General features: G+C 41.0%; 1 protein-coding gene across 3 annotated transcripts in view; it reads left to right on the top strand.

Annotated features, from left to right (window-relative positions):
- MID1 (midline 1) overlaps positions 1–21,345 on the top strand; it is a 169,685-nt gene that overhangs the window by 73,327 nt on the left and 75,013 nt on the right. For all 3 annotated transcript variants that reach the window (XM_018553510.1, XM_018553513.1, XM_018553512.1), the window contains exon 3: positions 5,838–5,933. In XM_018553510.1, the coding sequence (XP_018409012.1) occupies positions 5,838–5,933 (96 nt within the window). The remainder of the gene's footprint in view (positions 1–5,837; positions 5,934–21,345) is intronic.

The following is a 21,345-nucleotide window of genomic DNA, read 5'->3' as shown; positions in this document are numbered from 1 at the left end:
CCTGTTTGACTGATGTTATACTTGTAACGATATCCTCTGACAATACTTCTCTGTGCCATATTTGTTTGAGTACCTGTTACGTCTAAATACTCAATACAAATGATTGAAATAAAAAAAATAAAAAATTGTTACCATTTTACTTGTTGTTTTTCTAAAAACTCCAAAACTGAAGATTTTCCATTTTTTGTCATTTCAAGGAAGAGCGTTAGATGGCTAGGGAGTGAATGTTTCCCATAAATAACCCTGTGCTGGCAGATCTCATTGTCAGTTGTAAAATAGATTTGAACATTGCCTGTCCTAACAAGGGGTTAGAGATCGAGAAGCTTAGCTTCTTGCTGTAAATAATTACTTGGCCTTTTGCTTCAAAGAAGAACTCCAAGCATTTTAAAAACTTTCCCTTGCAGTGGGGCTACCCCCACACTGCAAGGGTTAAGGGCTCATGTTTCTATAGGGGATGGAATAAAGCAGATATACTCACCTGATCCTCAGTTTCGCAGTGGTCAACACTTGCCTTTCTCCCTCTCCACCCTGGCTGCAAACCATTTGACCTGCATTAGATGTGATGACAGGAGCAGTCCTTAGACTGCCTGAGCTCAGGGTAGAATTGGCTGCGGGAACCATTCTAGCGGCTCAGAGGGATCGAGGATCAGGTAAGTATATCTGCTTTATTCCATCTCCTAGAAAAAAACGAGCGCTTACAGTAATATTAAACTCAAAATGTTTTTAAGATATTCCAAATGCAGAATAAATCACTTCCAGTGCATGCTGCTTTAGGGTGACTCCTTTCCCTTGGAGGGTCCTATAGTAAGCTGTGTGTAACTGCAAAACACACACTTTGTTTGCCTGATAAAGGTAATGCACAGGTTCCGAAACATTGTTATACATGGTATATGACCTGTTACATGTAATAAAAGGATTTTGTTTTGAAGAACATTTGGAGTGCTGGTGACCATTCATCATCGGTTAAACACTTGGTGGTGCCATCCGCGGTCATTGCAACACCCCCCCCCCCCTCTAATGTTTGGGGTTTTCTTGGTCAGGAGTGCGGTGGGATCTCTCAATGGACTACACAAACACACAGGCACAGCAAGGCAAGCCACTCCTCTCCCCCCTACTCCTCCCTTCTCCAAACTAGTGGATGGTTGGATGGATGGAAGGGAGATCTTATAATGAAAAGGAAGTTCTTATACTGGACAGGGCTCCTCTGCCCTCAGTACCCTCTCCAGGACCTGGAAGTTCGGGGAAAGGGGAGTATCTTCCTGGTCCTGGCGGAGGAGGGGACTGACCGCAGGTAACTGTGGGGAGGTCAGGGCTTACAGGAAGGTACTGGGTGTTTTTTTACTTTAATGCAGAGAATTAATTAAGGTAAAGAACGCCTAGCCTTTAGTAATACTTTAATACTACTTTAAGGATTAAAAAGGCAACATTGTGAGTGGAAAATGAAACCCCCTAAATGTAACAACAACATAAAAAGAACACTGCACCTCTCAGTCCATGTGTACTCTTAAAAGTGTCCCGGTATAAACTTATTTTGCTCTTGTTAGCATGCATGGTTGCTTCTAGTGACAATTGTTTGAGTGCTGGGTGTCTGTTTTATTTTGTATTAATTTAATTTTTTTTTCTTCAAAAATCTCCCCTTCTCTAACCTGATCTGACCCCCCATGGATATTTGTAGCAGAAGATAACCTGTTACAGTGATTTTCAGCCATGAATAATCAAAGGTTTGCAGAGATCCATTAATGTGCAGGAGCCATCGACGACGATGAGTTTTACAGAATTTTTTAATATAAAGTATAGAGGTGAACTGCAAAACATGACAGGAAGCCGCATATCCCTTAATAGTATAATATTGGAGACAGGTGCCCTTGGTTTTACAAAGCATCAGGAAGTAAAAATTACAGCCAACAGCACAATTCTCTGTACACTACCAGATGATAGAACATTTCTGGGATTTATGACATTCCTCCCTCAGGCTGAATGTTATGACAGCATTAGTCTGCACCAGCTGCAAGAACCTTTTTCTTATATTTACTGTTGCTGTGAGCTGGTGAATTGATTGCATCAAATAAGACTATTTTCAGTTATTGGATGTTGAGCTCTATTAGATATATAGTGTGCAATATAATCTTTTTAGCTATGCAGAGGTTGTGATTTTCTGTTGAGTGATTTCTGTAGCAGTAAAACAAATGTTGGTTTGCTAATGTAGACCTGTCACCATAACGACATGTTCTATATGATGAAAATGTTAGTGGAACATAGCAATTCTATAGTTTAATCATTTACACCATTTTATCAAACTGACTGGCTATTTAAGTATAGGCTTTTGAAGCTAGCCCAACTGGGTCCCATTGGAAGAAAAATTTGAAACATTTCTGGTTAGAGGGGTTGTGTTTTAAAATATTAAAAACACACTCATCTTATTGCTAGCACCGTCGTTAGAGGCATGTGATTCCTTATTTCCTGTTTTTGCAGTTCTTGCAGTTTTTACAGATCTCCACCCCAGTTAATCACTGGGATCAAATATTGTTATTCTTGCCACTGGCAGTAATTATGATTATTTATTATTATTATTATACAGGATTTATATAACTCCACCAGTTTGCGCTTTACAATATAAGGAAGACATTACAATCACAATACAATTCATACAAGATGGTAAGAAGGGCATGTCCCTGAGGGCTTATTTATAATATAATCGTAGAGAGACAAGAGTGAAGTTGCAGAAACACCTTGCAATGTGTAGAAAGAACTTGGTCATAGATGGCAGCATTCAAATTCTTTAAGATCGGATTACAGTACATGAAACCTGTTCATTGTTTATTTGGACCTAAATCACAGGACGTTACGAAAATTAGTTTAACTGTACAGAAAATGATTGTAAATTAAACTAATTGGACCTTTGCAAGGATTCTTTTCTTCATCCTTGCTGCTCCATAGGTGCTCAGAGGTATGGAATTCAAGAATCTTGCAGCACAGTCAACAAATATCTTCAGCAGATGTCAGCAACTCAAGGGACATAATGATATCTAACTGAGCCCTAGATTTCTCTGCCTCCCAACATGTTTATGTAAAGTGGACCTTTAAAAAGGTGAAGATTTGCAATATCATAGGGAACAACCTCTAGAAATGTTAGGTGGGCCTATGAATTACTATAAAAAATACCTTTTGCTTTGAATTCCTCCTAAAAAAATACCAGTGCACTTCCTGTCCCTTCAGTCTAAAGCTGGGTATAGATTTTTGTTCACAATAATTTGTTTCCGGAACATTAGTTCGATCTTCTACCAGTTGATGGGTCAAATCAATGAGTTATTATGACCATAGTGGAAAAATAAATTGAAGTAGCAGGATATAAAGTTTTTCTCAAACGCAATTCTAACATAGAATATAGTTAAAATCAAAGGAGATTTCAAATCACATTCGTCAAGTCTTTCATGGCACATCAAATGTTCTGATAAGATTTCTCTTAAAAACATCCCAAAAAATTCTAACCATGTATACCCAGCTTTACAGCTGTATACAGTATCTGCGGTGTGAGAATATCTGAGGCACTGCTGCCTCTGATTGCTAGTCTTATGAGATCCAAAGTGAGGTTCGGTGATTTCACCACTATCAGTGACCAGGTAGAAAGAGGCAGTCGTCAAGGTCCACTGAACGACCAGTATAACATTTTAGTTACAAGCGACAGTGTAACTTTTAGTAAATGTACCCCATATTTGTAGATAATCATTCATAATCATGAATTAAAGCCTTGATGAGCAATCTGTCAGTTCTTAAATTTACCAGAAGGGCTGGTCCGTGAGGTCTCGGGCTGGCATTGCCCAGATTTTTAATGTACAGAGTTGCTCAATTTTAAGATGCAGTCCTTTAGGAAAATAGTAGAACTCATTGAAGAATGTATGCATGTTATATTTGATACGCAACAATGTCCTAAACTGGCACTTGGGTCAGTTCAGGAACTTTGTTTCTCTCTTAGCAAATATTACTCACACACAAGACACAAGAATAAACTATAATGCATTACATGCCAACACTACTCTTTGACCTCTGTCTATCTGTAATTGAATGAGATGCACACGAATCTGCACTTCTTTTTTTATTTGCAATTCGTTTGGGCATGTTGGAAAATTTGCATAATGAGTACCTTTGCCCCTGTATGTAGTAACTTGTGCTTTTTTTGTCTCCTAAACAATCCAGTCTTCATCTATATAGAGTCCCTATCTGATTCCCATGATCCATTTTACAGACTTTGTATTTTATTATTTAATGCATCAACTAGTAAGGTTAAATGTGGGTCAGCACAACGTCCACCTGAATTTTTATAACCTTTTTTAATCTTATATATATTATTCCCATAATGCTTAGCTGTTTAGTGGCTACATATTTATTTTACTTGCACTTTTATTCTGGGGAATGTTGTGTGGTTGTTAGACTTCAATAAACAGCACAGACCACAACGCCATATTCCCACGAGACGTTCTTTCTGGTTTATAAAACTCATGATGGTTTATTCAATTTGACTTTAATATATCACAGGAGAGTTAACCTTTAAATACTGGGTAAATCTTAGGCACACTCAGGAATGCTTTTTAGTTCCTATTTTGTACATGTTAATCTTGGAATGAAATATATCTGAATAAAATATAGATTTTTACATCATCGAAAGCATAATGTACAGCTTTCTGCACTGAGTGAAATTATGTTGAATTCTATATCCAGCTACATGTTGAATGTGTTTAATATTTATAAATATGTGTATTTTAATAACTTTTTATAGTAGTAGTGCATTTTCTAGGATCTTAAGATGGATAACATTGAACCATTCACACCAGTATTTGGACCATTGGAATCTACAGCAATGTTAATCATTCTAAAGCATGTTTTAGAACTCTATGCAAAGCCAGATTGCTAACCGCTTAGTTACTGAGATTTTTAATGCTGAGTAAAAGCACATCTCCGGGCAAACAAAAAACTTACCCTTGCATTGGGGCTGCCCACACAGTGCAAGTGTTAAGTGCTTGTTTATGCCTGGGGCTGTTATTAAAGCTGTTTTGCTTTCCTGATTCCGTCTCCCACCATCTCCATCGAAGCTTCTAGACCGGTCCCCACATCCTTTTCTCCCTTTCGCTCCAGTGGTCTAAAGACCACTGATGTCATCTGACAACCGCGAGAGCCGGGATCAGGTAAGTAAAACAGCTTTGAGTCCCCTAGAAAAAAAAGGAGCACTTAACCCTTGCAATGCAGGGGTAGCCCCACTGCAAGGGTTAGATTTTGCATTGTCTGGAGATGGGCTTTAAATATAATATTTAGCTATATGACATGCTGAATGCAGCATAGCAAACTACATTGGAGTTTAAAGTGCACTTGTGGCCCAAGCTGTGGTCATTCTGTTCTGTAGAAGCAGTACATGAGATTTAAAGCTGAAGTTTGATCTGCTTATATTTTGTCTTCCTTGGTTCTTCCTTTTTCCCCTCATCATCATACGAATTACATTTTTAAATCAAATCTTTCTGTTTTTATTGTATTTATATTTTTTAATTATATTATATATTTAATGTCAAATGCAATATTTAATTATTATAGGAAAATACAGTATTACTTGGTATGAATGGAGCCTTAACAACTTCACTTATAATGCTGAATTTATTAGTTCTACAATGATCTTTTCTCCTCAGACCTGAACTTTCCTTCAAATTCATGACACTGTGCAATTATTGTCTGGACTCATTTCCTATCTCAGTATACTATATATATATTTTCTTGGTGCATACTTACTTGATGTATTATGTCTTTATTCCAACATGTCAACAATCCCTCTGTTGTGCTTCTGTCTTTTGCAGCAAAGCTTGGAAATCAACCTCACCAGCCTCATCAAAAGAAACACAGAGATGGAAATGCTGCTAGCCAAGCTTATTCAGACATGCCAACATGTCGAGGTGAGTACGAATCTGTAATCACTTGTATCGCCTTGTCGTGTCATCTATAGTAAGATGATCTACACCTTGGATTACTGAAGTCTTACTTTTTGAAGAATTGTTTAGATCTTTGGAAACAATAGGGGATTTTGCTTGTTGATTCATGAAAGCGAATCCTTGTGAAAGTGTAACAGCACAACAGTAATTGTTTATGAAGCAGGTTTACACTTAGGTTTACCAAGATGTGTTTGTCTTGGTTGGTGAGCTCTCATGGGTCTGCTTTCAAAGGAACTACCTATTTCAAAATACTTTAGCCTAAAGCTGAACTTTATGCAGGTATAAAATACTATTGTTTAATGCTGTTATGCATTTCTAAAAAGTGGAAATACATTAATGTGTCTGTATTTCAGCTTTATAGCTTTCTGTGATCTATTAGATGGTAATGTTCAGATTAGGGAAGCGAGATGTAGCTCTGTGAGCCAATCAAAATCTTGCACACAGGAAGCGAGAACAAAGGGAACAAAGTTATTATATCATCAGTATAGTGAGGCCAGTCAGTCCTGGGCCTCTCAGCCGTCCATGACCAACCTGAATTGCTTAAGGTGACCACTCTCCCCAATAGCATATACTCACCTTTGCATTACTCCCACACCGCTTGATTGAGCTGTTGGGGGTGAAGTTAAAACTTTTCTAGACCTGGGGGAGCATGTGATTCACTCTCCAGTGACTCCAGGATGTATAGTACATAAAAAGCTATAGAAATTATCATTCTAAAATGTATATACAGTATAGCCAAAGCTGTTTTTCTTTGTCTTTGAATAAGAAAGGATTAAACCAGTCTGGTTTTTTTTTTATCCTGTCAAGTGTTTCATTGGGGACATTGCCCTATACTTCCTGTCTTGGAGATGCACCAGTAAGTAGGAGGAATTCTCTGCAAAGTTCTTACCAGAACAGGTGTCCCCATTGGAAGATTTACTCTGACCTCTTGGTCTGGTGACAACTGTAAAATTTGGATTTCTCATTGTTTTCTGTCTCAAAGTGGACATTTTCTCCAGGACAGTTAGAGAGAGTTAATCTACCTAGCACACTGTTTGTTGACTTTATAGGGCACCTCAAATGCGGCCCCTTTGATCTCCAAATGGCCACCTATAATATTTCTATGATGTGTAATGCTACTGAAGACTGTCATAGACTGAAGACTTGCTAGACGAAATAGTCTAAGACTGTTCTACAGGAGGGTTAGAGACTGAAGTCATGCTGTAGGAGATAGTCAGACATGTTACATGAATCTGTTAAAGATTAGCGTTATTAGTGCCCCTTTACAAATAATGCTCCTACTACTGACTGCTTGGGCCAGAAGGCCGCACTTCAAAAAACCAAAGGGCCTCATGAGGTCTTTAGGTCACAGGTTGGGTACCAAGGACCTAGCAGGTACTCAGACACCAAGAAAAACTTGACAGGAGCTCCAATTTAAATAAACAACGTTATCCATATCAAAGAATGGCCTAAACCGGACAAGTCTGGGATGTGGAAGAGAGCCAATTATTGGTTTTAAAGAAGTACTATTTGAAAACCGAATGTGAGATTATCAAGTCCAACAACTCCCAATGTACATAGTTACATAGTATTTGGGGTTGAATAAAGACATATGTCCATCAAGTCCAACCCATATAGGTCCACGCACCATCTCATTCTTAGGGATACTGGTATCCCTGGATATTACGGTCCCTCAAGAAATTGTCCAAACGTTTCTTGAACAAATCTACACTCTTGGCTGAAATCACTGCCGATGGCAGTGAGTTCCAGACCCTAACCGCTCTTACTGTAAAGAACCCTCTTCGCCCATTGTGCTGGAATTTTTTCTCCCAACTCTAGGTGGTGGCCTCTGTGAACAATATCGGACCCAGCACAGATCCTTGAGGCACACCGCACATTACACTAGTCCAGTCCGAAAAGGTGCCATTTACAGATACTCTATGGACACGTTCCCGTAGCCAGTTCTCTATCCACGTACACACCACCTCATCTATGCCCATAGCCCTCAGCTTGTGAAGTAAGCTCTTGTGTGGTACCGTATCAAATGCCTTTGTGCATACAGTGTACATACAGTATTTGTTAGCTTTGCAGTACATTCAGTCTCAGTATACAGATTGAGAGCTGAATTTGCTGAATGGAATCTTTTGTAGCATGTCAAAGCTTTCCGGTTCATTGTAATTGCACAGATTTAAAACTTTTCAACATAATCAAGTTTCCATGCATGTTTCTTAAATTTAATATACAAAGTATACATGTTGCTAGTTGCGGAAATTGGTTCCTCCTTGGGATTACTTTCATCAACTCTCCTCTTTAATGATTTTTATTCTGGACGTTTAGACTTCTTACGGGTACGAGGCACTTGGCTTCTTATACATCTGCTTTTACTTTCCTGATAAACTATCACAGGAATATAAGCCGAACATGAAAATCTGAGAAAATCACTTTTCCTCTGCATTAAAGTGTTTAGAGGCATTGCTTTGAAGTGGCTGTTTTTCTTTTCTTTTTCCTTTTCTTTTGCATCCTTAGAAAACTTGACAGATACTGTCTAATTAGAAGTTTGACGGAACTTGATCAAAGTGCAGGCTCAGAGCGCCTGTGTTACCTGACATATGTGGAAGTGCTGACATTTTAATAGAAAGCCGAGATGTGATTAGAGACAAAAGCTTATTTTTATTTCACAACCCAACTCCCTTTGTGTGGCTGTAGAGTGTTTGTATTGCAGAGCTGTTTGGAAATAGACTTCATTTTTGAGTCATCTCTGCAAAATCGTAGCCAGGCATCTGTCAAAACAGGTGTGCTCAAATGCAAGTCAATTTGCATTTTAAAGTAAAACTGTTACAGATCTGAATCATTTAAACTAAGCATAAAATGAACAAATACATAAACAGAGGTTACCATGTGCATATCACAGCAAAGAAAATGCAATGATGTAGGCCACTGAAATGATATGCCGATCTGAATTTTTCTGAACAAAGTCCAAACCTGTTCATGATCATCAAGCTTCCCTATTGGTAAGTGCAGTCCGTTATCATATTAAAGTATAATTAAAGCCTCTGGTTTTCTTGCATATATCCACTGCTAGCAAGATGAAGATATATGCTAAAGGTGTAAAAAAAAAAAAACTATTTAAAAGAGGTCTTACTTACCTGTGTCTTCCCCACGCATTCCTGTCCGAAAATGTGAAAATTCTCAGGCGGCCGCAAAGCATCTTGGGGCGGAGTCCACCTTTTCGGCCGGGAGACGAGGAGAGACACAAGGTAAGTCTATGGACGTGTGCACCCGCATGCAGACACCGTGGGACAGAAAGTGCTAGCAAGGACAGAGAAGTCTGCGCTGGATCGGAGACCCGTAGCAGCACAGGAGGGACAGATGAAAACGCCAGGAAAGAAGAAGAAGATCGGATTAAGAAACATAATTTAAGGTAAGTGCTTTAATTAACATTGGGGGGAGGGAAAATTTTTTTTTGACTTTAATGTCACTTTAAAGTAACCAATGGAAAGACTTGTAGAGTGACAGGGGCAGGGTCAAAATCACGTGTATGTTCCTGAATTATCTACTACTGTACATCATGCTGACTGAGAGTATTACTTACAAAGAGCAGAAATGGGTCCTACTGTAGAAGAAGAACACATGCCAAGTCTTGAATGCATGGATGACATTCAGAGACATTCCCATTTGTAGTGAGGCTTATAGTTCTATTTGGATTCACCCTTGTGGCTATGCCTCCTGCAGTCCTGTTAATTTTTCATTTAAATTGTTACCAGAGGAGTCTCTGCGGCGTCTCAGTATACCGCGAGCTGTAGCTCGCGGTATACTGAGCTTAGGGTAACGGGAGGACGCTAGTTTGTGTCCTCCCGTTACCCTAAGGAGAACTATGGGGGAAAACACTGACCCCATAGTTCTCCTTTAAGTATTCAGCTGTGGTGTGAGAGCAAAAGAGGAGTGGAGTTGGTGTTCAGGTGTGGTGATGAGAGCAGTGAGTGCAGGATGAGTGTTCAGAGTGGAGGGACATGCAGGTGCAGTAGTAATGGGGGGGGGGGATTCCTGCAGGCAAAATATTGACAGTAAGCGGGCACACAGCAGTTCCCACACAGCCTTGTGTATCCAACATTCCAGTTTCTCCTGCAGCTAACAAAGTCTACACCAACACCTCAGCACTGCCCCATGCCTTCCTGGCAGCAGCTGCTAGACCAAGCAGGGGGCTGAGGTGACTGAGTGGCGGCCCTGAGCGTTGTATACAGGGCTGCTGGGAGAAGGTGAGAAAGCTTAAGCAGAAGGTGCTGCCGGTGGGCATCTGGTAGCTGCTCCCTGCAGGAACCTGTTGCAGTAGGGTGAGGATGCTCTCCGCACACCTTTCAGCAATCCCGGCCAGTACACAAGTATGGTGCTTGTAGTAACTCCACGTATGGCACCGTGCAAAACGAACAGTTGAAGAAATAGGTCACCAGCACTCAAAGAGTTTAAAAATGAATAAGTCCTTTTTATTGGACCATGGTGTCACGAGACGTTTCGGGGCCACGCAGGGTCCCTTTCTCAAGGCAGAAAATGTGACCCTGCAGGAACCTGACATTGCCATCATTGAGGGGGTCATGGCAGCATTGGAAACCAGGGGACAGGTCATAAGTTGTCAGGAGGCAGCTGCAGTTTGGTGAGGGAGAGCAGCAGAGAATGCTGTCTGCAGGAGTATGAAGGGTGGCAGTGATTTAACAGCTACTGTGGGTGGCTTGATGAGGCAGTATTCTATGTATGCTTTGGTAAGTCACATATTTATGACCGCTTTTTCCTGCTGCTGCCCACACCATTGCAACTTACTTTATTAGTATCTAAAAATAAAATTTTGCATTAAACGGCACACAATCTGTTATCTATACCTATCTCTACTACTTACCATTAAGGGGGAAACTAAAATGCCATTTTTACTTCCTGAATTCTTCTTTTATAATAAGCATAGGATACAGGGAATGTTCAATCCGTTGAAGGATTTGTCAAATACAATGTTTTTGTATCCCATTCACCCTACCATGCTATTTGGCTGCATAAGCTCTTCGGCGTACTACTGCACATCAATGTATTAATGTCTCTTCCTGTAAACCCATCTAAGAACTTGAACTTCCTGTCTATCAGTTTGCAGAGCAGGCTTTACCACTAGAAGCCAAATGTCAGTGTTTGGGTGGCATTGGTGTAATATATGCTAGCATAGATCTGCGGTAAATAAACTTCAGAATTGGGAAACAATTTGATGACATGTAAAAGAATACATAAGCGAGTCAAAGATCTTTGTCTGGAGCTTTTTAGAGTAAACCTGTGCCCAGGCTGTAAATATTCATGTATTTCTAAAAAGTACACACAGTATTCTTAAAAAGCAATACATTAACTCTAAAACAAGCCCTTATTGATTTCTGTAGCTTCAGGTACGGTGGAGCAATTATTCTTCAAAGATCACATGAAATCATTTGAGTTCTCTCAGCAGCTCAGCTTCCCCTGGTTTCCTTTACAGCAGTGACTTGGCAACCTATTTAACCTCTAAAGTAAACACAGAACTGTGCTCTAGGTGGGGAAACAGGGCGGACTGAACTGCTGAGACGACAACATGAATAACCTCAGTGCTTCTGCTGTGAAATTCGAGTATAAAATGCACCACAGTGTCTGCAGCTCCAGAGGTCAGTAATGGCTTATTTACTGTTTTTTAAGAACTATTAACAAAAATGTATCTTATTTCTGTATCACTGAGCTGTAGATCCTCAAATCATCTCTGAATTCATGCTGACACTGTCCTTCCTTTTGGAGGGTGGCTACTTTTGTTCCCTATGGTCCCTGTGTGTGTTATGAAGTAGCCACCACTCCAAGCTTGCTTCCGTGATGGACTACAATCTTATGTTTAGTTTACTAATTTGTATTGAGATTGTAGTCCATCATGGTCGGGCTGGTTGGGGTCTCGGCCGGGCTGGTTGGGGTCTCGGCTCGGCCGGGCTGTGTGGGGTCACGTTGTGGAGTCTTAGGGGGCTGTGCAGGGTCTCGAGGGCTGTGTGGGGTCTCGGGCGGGCTGTGTGGGGTCTCGGGCGGGCTGTGTGGGGTCTCGGGCGGGCTGTGCGGGGTCTCATCATTGGTCTGGAGGTTCAAACAGGCGAGTGCGGGTAGCATGTTCCCCAGTAAGGAGGAGGAGATATGCAGGCCAGCGCTGTAAACAGATGCCATGGTTCACAGCATGCATGGAACCTCAGGCAGCCACTTCAGTTTAAAAATGTAAAACGTTGGTATTGGCTTTTAGCATCAGGTCATTTTCACGAGTACAATAACTGGTAATCCCTAGTTAAGAACAGTTTTGCCCGGAGGTCTGCTTTAAGTAGCAGGGTGGCCTGGAAAGCTGCAGCTATGCCTGAATGAAAAACAGAAATTCTGGGCAGGTTGAGAATTTGGAGTATATCATTACCATAAAAACTAACCAGTACCATTCATAGCAAATCACTAGAGCCTATTGGAAATTTATTAGCACTATTTGCTTGAAAATACAACTAAGATCAGTCATTTAAAATCTGGTTAACAGTGATCTTGGCAGCAACGGGAGCTTTAGGGTTTGGCTCCCTATTTTCTGGTACTAGTATTTTATTATAGATGACTTTGTATTTAACGGTTTAGTTCTTTAATTCTATTTGTTTACAAAGATTTTTAAAGAAGTGTAACAAAAGCCATTATGTGGCCAAGGTCGGACTTTTTGTGCCACCAATTTTTTGAGAAAAGTTTTTTGTTCTCACATGGCATGTTGGCCAGCTGCCAAAAATACATGAGAAATATGCGTTAAATATTTTTAATGGCCCATTATAGAATACTCAAATTATGGCTTTGTTTGGCTTCTTGGCATGTTTCCCAGAAATAAGGATCCAGAGCCACTAGCACTCTGGACCTACTGGAACTTTCAAGTCTGCCACACAAGTCTCCTATTAAGTAGTTGCTCAGTGATATGGTTCCAGGTCACAGCGCTGGTCGTCTTTATTAGCTCGTCGGATTTAGACCTAACAGTCTATGAAAAAATAAATATACCGCAAATTGGAACAACCTTTGGAATAAAATATGTAATTTCAGCCCGTGTATGCTTTTATAAGTAGGTCTGATTCAGCGCCGTACGATTTCTGACTGTTTTCATATGGTTCGCTTAAGTGTTTAGTCCCTAATAAGGTAACCTCTACCGTAAAAGTATATAAACACCTCTTGACCCCCTCTATAATTGTCCTCTTAAGGTAATATTCACTTGCCAAAATGGATTAAATTTGATCAAACATGCCTTGGAGTCATCACATGGACACGGATACTGTATGATGATTGAGTTACACCAGAGCAATAAATTAAATTATGTTTCAGCCAAACCAGCAGAACAAAGAGGAATTTGTTTTAAGTGAAATATCATTAATAAATGCATGGAGATTGTCATTTTTCTTTCAATCCTTAAAATTCACTACTTTAAGCTTTTTCAATGTATTAATTTAAAACACATTTTAGAAAATGCCATTTTTGCATAGTGAATATTTGTTTTTGAAAATTTCATTTAAAATTACCTAAGCTTTATAAACTAATATTTCTGACAAAGTGCAGGTACCTTTTGTGCCGAAAAGTAAACTTGCTTGTTCTCGAATTTGGATCCTTTGCCTAGACTGTATTATGGGTCTCAGCTTTTTTTCCATATTTAGATAAGCCCAGCCATTTCCAATACTAAGTCCTGCCTCCTTTAATCTAGATGAGTTGAGAAGAAGGTGGCCCTAGAACTGAAATTGTTTTGGTCTTTTATGAAGTAGGTATTGTATGGTCTGGTAGACTACTCCTAATCCACAGATTCCCAACAAGAAGTTTATGGGAGAGAAGACAAGATATTCAATACAGCCTGGTTGTAGGATACTGAGTGCTTCCCAAGGTCAAAGAGACTGTATTTTACTAGCATGCTTAGTTTATACTCTTTCGTTTACATAATTAGTTCTTTTGTAGTGCGTTTTGATAACAAATGCCAACCTGAATATTTTAACATATTCCTTCATCCCTGAGAGTGTTAGCAGACTCTTTTTTCAAGCGATATTGAGCAGTAGAAGTAGACTGCAAAGGGGCATGGAATTTCTGAATTCAGATAGTCCCTTGGAAAGCTAGCATAAATATTTATTACATCGACTTTAATTATCAGAAATTAGTGTCAAATTGACTCCACTAAAATGTATCCAGCGTCACTTGACCCACTTATTGTGCACCAAGACTTCCCTCAGGTGTCGAGTTGAGGGTTGCCTAAGCTGGAGTTGGGCTTTAAACTGCCCAATCAAGCTTAAGCTTAGTAAAACATTGTGGTGGTCCTGGAAGAAAGAAAACAAGAGTGAGTGAAATGGACCTCCAATGTAGTCAGTGAGAGATCATTCCATTGGTAGATATTTTCAGTCGCTCTTCCATGAAGCTTTGTTATATTTATTTTTGGCATTTATATAGCACCAACAATTTACACTGCACTATACGTAATGCACATTCACATCAGTTCCTGCCCTGAAGGAGCTTGCAATCTAAGGTGATTGTTTTCTGTGTGGCCAACTCTGAGGATGCAAAGCCCACACCTGGTTCCAGAGAATTATACAATCTGTTTTCCTTTTTCTTTCCATAACAGACAGAACATGGGCAACAAAGAGCTTAGTCTGAGTGAAATGCCTTTGGCAAATGATAGTCTGCGAAAAACAATGCCATGTTGAGTTTTTGGCTGACGAATATGGAAGTCATAAGTCAGCGTTACTTATAGTTAAGGTTCAGAGACCTACTAATTTATTTTTACAAGTATATGTTTCTGATTCAGGGCCTGCATGGAACTGACACTCTTTGTTATGTGAGTAAAATCTGCTCTGAATACACTGTTATTATCAAGTCGCAATATTTCAAGATTTCCTTTTGATGTCTTAGGGTAGAGCGGGGCAACTCCTGCTCCGTTTAATGTTACAGAAATAAACACGCCGTTTTTTTCTGACACAAGGCTACCCCAGGGACATAGTCCGTTTTGTAACAATTACCTGAAATCCTGCTTTACAGTCAGGCTTCTTTGATAAGGAATGAGGAAAATCGGAAACGTGATCACATTGATCGCTGCTGTTGTTGCCCTGGTTTGAATTAGTTTGTGCAAATTGCTATGGTAGCCATTGTGTGTGTGTGTTGGGGCAGATAGCTACTATTGATTTGCAGAAAAATGTTTATGCTTGGTTCAAGACAACACACTGACAAAGAAAAGCCAAATACACCTATGACTTTATTTATCAAAATTACATAACTGTCTACATTGTCAAGAACAGCCCATGTTTTTCATTTTTTTAAGTGATAAAGTCAAAAGGTTTCTAGGTATTTAAAATGCTGATTAAATCACTTACAATGAATGGTGCTCCTTGATAACAAGGGACAAGACAGAGCGGCACCATAGTGTAAAAGTGTAATTTATTTGTACAACACGCAAATAAAAATGTACTTACAGGAAAGTCGGTGGTTAAAAGCATACAAATGGTGATGAAGTATAAAATCTCTAGCAGCGGAAGTCTGAAGGAGTACAGCACATCAGCGTCCCCTGCCCCCTTGAGTCCCTTAGAAGCCAACTTCTTTAGAAGCCAACTTCACAACCAGCCCATCTTGCAACACTGATGTGCTGTACTCTTTCAGACTTCCGCTGCTAGAGTTTTTATACTTCATCACCATTTGTATGCTTTTAACCACCGACTTTCCTGTAAGTACATTTTTATTTGCGTGTTGTACAAATTACACTTTTACACTATGGAGGCGCTCTGTCTTGTCCCTTGTTTCCTAGATCAATGGTCTTTTTGACCAGTGAGAGCTGTCCTTTGAGTGTTTAAGCCAACTTCACAACCAGCCCATCTTGCAACCAGAGGCTGTAGTAGGAGATATGAAGGAATACAGCTGGTGAGTAATTTCTGCCAGCATCAGCAGCACAAGGTTATTATTACTGTCTGTGTCTTCCTTTCCCAGTGGCAACCGCTTCCCGCATCTCTTATCCAACTGTCACAGGGAAAGAAAGAACTCTCTCTTGGCAGCAATTCAAACTTGACAGAAGTATTTATTCTTCCCAAGTGTAAAAGTGAACATGTGGTCAGTTAAAAATGAATGCACTGGCAGTTGACGTTTAGGACGTATGCACACTTGTGCGTTGTGGCAACATGCACTAAAATACATGCTCTATGCACCGTGCATTGCAGTGCTATTCATTGTGAATGCCACTCCAGTGCATTGTTCACTAGATCCCAACACACCACAATCCACATAGCATGTATTTTTTTCATCCATTGTGGTGCATTGGCAGTCTGTTTTGCCAGTGCCAAGTTCAGTTCCCTTAGTCAAAATAAAATTTACTCTCTTTTGACCCCTATAGCTCCCTACTGTTCACTAAGGGAAGCCCAGCATAGTGATGGACCAGTAGGCAGTCATAGGAGTAAGTGGACAAGAGCTAGACTGTACCAAGGGTATTAAAGGAGAACTATGGGGTTAAGGCTTTTCCCCATAGTTCTCCTTAGGGTAACTGGAGGACACAAACCAGCGTCACCCTAGGCTCAGTATACCGCGAGCTGTAGCTCGCGGTATACTGAGACGACGCAGCTAAAGTGGATCCCGACAATTATGTCTGGATCCGCCCAGCTGCGTGACTGACAGCTGGCTCTGCAGAGCCAGCTGTACCCGCCCCGTCCGCCGTCCGTTCCTACAGTCAGTGCTAGAGGATAGGAGTGGGGAGGGGGGACTCCAGCCCCTCCCCTGTCACGGCAGAGAGCCTTGACAGGATCAAGAGGTGAGCGAACACCACTATGTGTTCGCTCACCTCCGATCTACTAAGCCAACTTGTGACAGTCTCATTGTCACAGGTCGGCTAGAACTATGAAGTGAGTGAAAAACACTCACCTCATAGTTCTCCTTTAAGACTCGCAGGGTGCTCTGTTAGATGTGCAACAGTTTCTAATTCTGCAGTAAGTTAAAGCGGATGTTAAGAAAAACATTTTTTTTAACGTTGCTGGGGGGTAGGGATTTTTGTCAGAAGAGACATGCATAGTCTTTCCCCCATCTTTGTGTAGACTGTAAGGCACATGTAGTGTACAAACCCTAGGATGTTGTGGATGGGCTGGGTGCCAGATGTTAGGGCACTCCTGTGTGCATCATGAGTGGTTACCAAATGGCTGAAAAGGATTGCCACGGAATTCTGGCTTGGTGGCAGCAGAGATGGCAAGCAGCAAAGGCGAAGCGGGGGACTGAAGATGGATCTAATGTGCAAGTTTGCTGTGTATACTTTTACTACTACTTTAAGTATTGACCATATGTTCACTGTTGGAGAAACTGGGACTAGGAAGTGAGGGGAAATCATTCTAACAGAGTTAGCATAAATGACAGTAAAACCCCAGCATAGAGTGGGGAAGGGTTGGAACCTATCTAAAACTACAAAATAGGTATTGGCTGGATAAAAGGTTGCATGCTTGGACTCCTAAATTGCATACTTGTGGCAGCTGTACCTGTTTACCCCCATGGCAAGTAAGATCACAGATAGAACTACTTCATCACTTTGTGAAAATGTGTTTTTATCATTTGTACTAGACACTCCAAGTATCTGTTTATGCGGGCTGTGTAGCAGCCAGGGTGACAGTCAGTTCCTAAAATTTCCCGGGGTATTTCCAACATTTTATTGAATGTGACTCAAACCCGTTTAGCTCTTCATTAAGCTTGGATGTGACTTTTATGTATAGAGCCCTGTCAAAAGAAGTCCATTGTCTCCGCTTTGTTTTTCTTGCCAAATCTCCTCTGCATTAACTGTCAAACTGAGCACCAGCTGATCCTAGACTTGCAGGAAAGTGCAGGTGTTATGATGTGGATTGAACACTATGCTGGGAACCAGGAAGCAAGTTATTGTCCACGAGGACAATGAGGGGAATTCATCAAAGCCTTCTCTTCATCCCATTTTAATTCACATTCCTACAATAGCTTTATGGAAAGCATGGGTTTTACAACTGAATGATCTGTGACAACTTTAGACTGAAACTTCTATTCTATGGGAAACAGCCTCAGTATTAAAGTAGAACTCCCAAGATTGTTTTTTTTATTTCTAGATCTCCCTCTTGCCAAACTCTGCTTACTCTCTCCATGCTTCAAGGATGTCCCCAATTCTCTTCTCTGTCCTACGCCGAATACTTACATCCTTAATGTATGGCCAGCTATATTGGGTACCAGCCTCTGTAGCAGCGGGGGTGAACCTATTGACATAGGGGGCCCCATTTATCACCTGCCCCGCACATAATATTTAGTAAATGTAGTGCTACAAAAAGCCGTCAAAGACTCAAGACAGAGGAGGAGGTGTTCAAAGAGTATGCACTTTCTGCAGGGCATGGTACGAGACTGCAAACATGCAACAGCATTTTTTAAGGACTGGGGGCATTCTTCAAAAGACATTCATAGACTGGAGACAAATGACATGAGACAGCTAGAAATCACTATTATAACTCTTTTACAGATCTATGCTTCCACATTTGTGCTCCCTACACAATAAACATACTCACAGCAGCCTCCCCACCTTTGCTGCAATGCCTCTGCCAGCCAGTGTAGTCATTCATGCATTGTACACCAGAATTTAGAGCCCCGCAGTCTGGAATAATCATAATGTTCACAAATGGCGAGCTCTCATTGGTCAGCACTGACCAATGAGAAACTCTTCAGAGTCGGTCCTCAAAGTAGCAAGGGCTTCTTATTGGCCAGCACAGTCGTGTGACCATGCTGACCAATGAGCGCTCGCCATCTGTAAACATTCTGAATATTTCAGACCATGGGGCTGTCAATTCTAGTGTATAGATCACTACAGCAGGCTGCCGGAAGCATAACAGTAGAGACGGGGGAAGGTGCAGCAGGTACCGGCAGAAGTGAGGAGGCTGCTGTAAGGTCATTTTTTCACATACTTTTTAACCAAATAAAAAAAAGAAACCGCAGACTGTCTTCAGGGGCCCCTGGGGCCAAACAATAAATGCCAGAGGGGGCAAAAGGGTAAGCAACAAGGCTATGTAGCACTGCCTTTAGGAAGCATTCAACAAAACACAATTTTCCACTGCCTTGCCACTCTCAGACCCCGTTCACACTGAGCGGTTTGTCGTGCGATTTCTGCTCCAAAGTCGCGCATATTTCCGCGCAATGTCGCTCAATGTACTGTAGCTTGTCCAATGCATTTCAATAGAGCTGTTCACATCTCACAGCTCAATGTTGCCTGTAGTTCGTCACTCAAGCGTGTAGCTCAAACATGACCTATTTTTCGGCGGATTCTGCGATTTGGCCCCAATAGACTCAAAGTTGAGCATTAGCGGCGATATATCGCGCTACAGAAGGGTCACCTTTTGCACAGCAATATAGAAGGAAAGAATTATGTCACATCAAGACCACTGTTGATTGGTTACAGCCCAATGTAGCCGCGACGAAGTCCCTCCCAATAGTCGCGCTATGTAGCGTGACAAAATGTGCACTGTTGCTCAATATGGCGCAATGTAGCTCAGTGCCGCTCAGCACGAAATTGCACGGAAAAACACGCGATTCTCCATGTCGCTCAGTGTGAATGGGGTCTTAAGCATAGACGTAACCAAATAGTAAATGTCTTTAAATTAAGCGAAGGAGGTCGTTTTATCTCTGGCTCTTTCACGTCTTACACTTTTAATGGGGTTTTTGCTTTAAAATGGTTCTGTTTTATATAGAAAACTCAGCTAGTCAAGATAGAAAAAAAGCTAGAGTGATATTAAAAGCTAAGCACCAGCCACATTTCTTTGTGGAGTTAGCAACAATACCTACATTGGTAACTGTATTAGCTTTCCATAATCATCTGCACAGCAGCTGTAAATCTGAGGAGGGAAGGGCAACACTGAGCCAATCAGAGCCTGTTGAATTGCATATGTTTTCAGCAGCTAAAAATGCTGAACTGGAGAGAAGACAAACCGAATGATTTAATCAAAGTTCTGCTGCTAATTCATTGTCCAGTCACAGGCAAGGTGTCTTCTAGGCATGCCTGGACCACAACACTGTCAGGGGAATTTATCAAAACTGGAGGTCGATTGATCGGTTTCCATCAGCAACTGCTGCAGATTTTGTCTGCTCCAGTTTTGATAAATGTTTAGCTGTTTGATTCTGAGCTGAGCGTATTTCAGATGATTTAGAAGTTGTTGTTTTTTTAAAAAATTTTCAGGCATAAGTGTTTTTTTTGAGCTAATATAAATCTATTTACTAGAAGGAGGGAATGGTTGCTAGGTGCAAAATTGTCTGAACAAATGCCCTTTTTTTCAGAGGCTCCCATTGATGTCTGAGGCAAAAAGTGCACAATTCTGCCCCAAAGGAAGCTCATATACTTTTTCGAGCTTCAAGCTACAAGTGATAGGCAACACATAGCTCAGGTGGGAATAAAAACCATTGGTAATAATGGAATTCTTTATTTTAAGCATTGTCGTGCTTTGGGAAATGTGCAGCAAAGCACTCGGGTGTGAATGGGGGCTAGGTTAAGCCTAAATGTGCTGCAGAAGAGCTCCGATTATATTCTTTAATGTAGTATGTAACCTACAGCAGCCAGGCAGATCAGGGAGACGTACATTCTGGCTAGACGTGGGTTCCTGTACATTGCACATAATAAATAGGCCTAAGAAGATTGCACACTGAACTGAGAAATGCATTGTGAGACTTTCCCATCCTCCCCCCCCTCCATTTCCATAGACAATGTTACAATGTTTCTTAATCCTTAGGACAAATCTGGCATTTCCCTAAATCCTTCCTTGACCTGATGCTATTTTAAGAATGTTGGAATGTTTTTGGAGGAAGGAATGGGTAAATATACACAAGGCCATGTGCGTTGAGCATGTCCTGTTTAAAAAAAAAAAAACGAAACCAGAATAGAACAACGAAAGTGGAAGAAAGGTATAATGTAAAAGTTATCAAAGACACCAAAATCTTTCATTTCTGAGATGGAGGCCTAGTCTTTATTTAAGGGGAGGTAGTCCTTAAAACATGTACCTATACATAACACACATTAGAAGAAGCATTTGCAATTCTGTATATGAAATACATTAATCAGAATACGGAAATAAACTGTAAAGGCTCATGCATTCGCTTCTATATGCTTTAGACAGCATCTCATTGGATCTAGTGGGGAACGGAAGGTGTGCCTGCGACCCCCTTTCCGGCCAGAGTGTCGCAGCTTGCTAAGTGCTCTTTGCAACCTGTGATGCACTGGTGGCATCCCGTCCAACACATTGATGCCACTGGTTGCCAGGAGCTGAGTGGAAAGTTCGGGCGTGTGTCCCACCCAGCTCCTGGCAACCAGTAACATCAGTGAGCTAGGCGGAATGTCATGCACCATGAACTGCCCCATCCCACCTACCCCCCCTTTCCCGCA

This window comes from Nanorana parkeri, unplaced genomic scaffold (assembly GCF_000935625.1).
Source record: "Nanorana parkeri isolate BGI_ZX_2015 unplaced genomic scaffold, ASM93562v1 scaffold122, whole genome shotgun sequence".
NCBI classification, from domain to species: domain Eukaryota; kingdom Metazoa; phylum Chordata; class Amphibia; order Anura; family Dicroglossidae; genus Nanorana; species Nanorana parkeri.
Note: the sequence above shows the minus strand (reverse complement) of the source record. Positions and strands in the feature narration are given on the sequence as shown.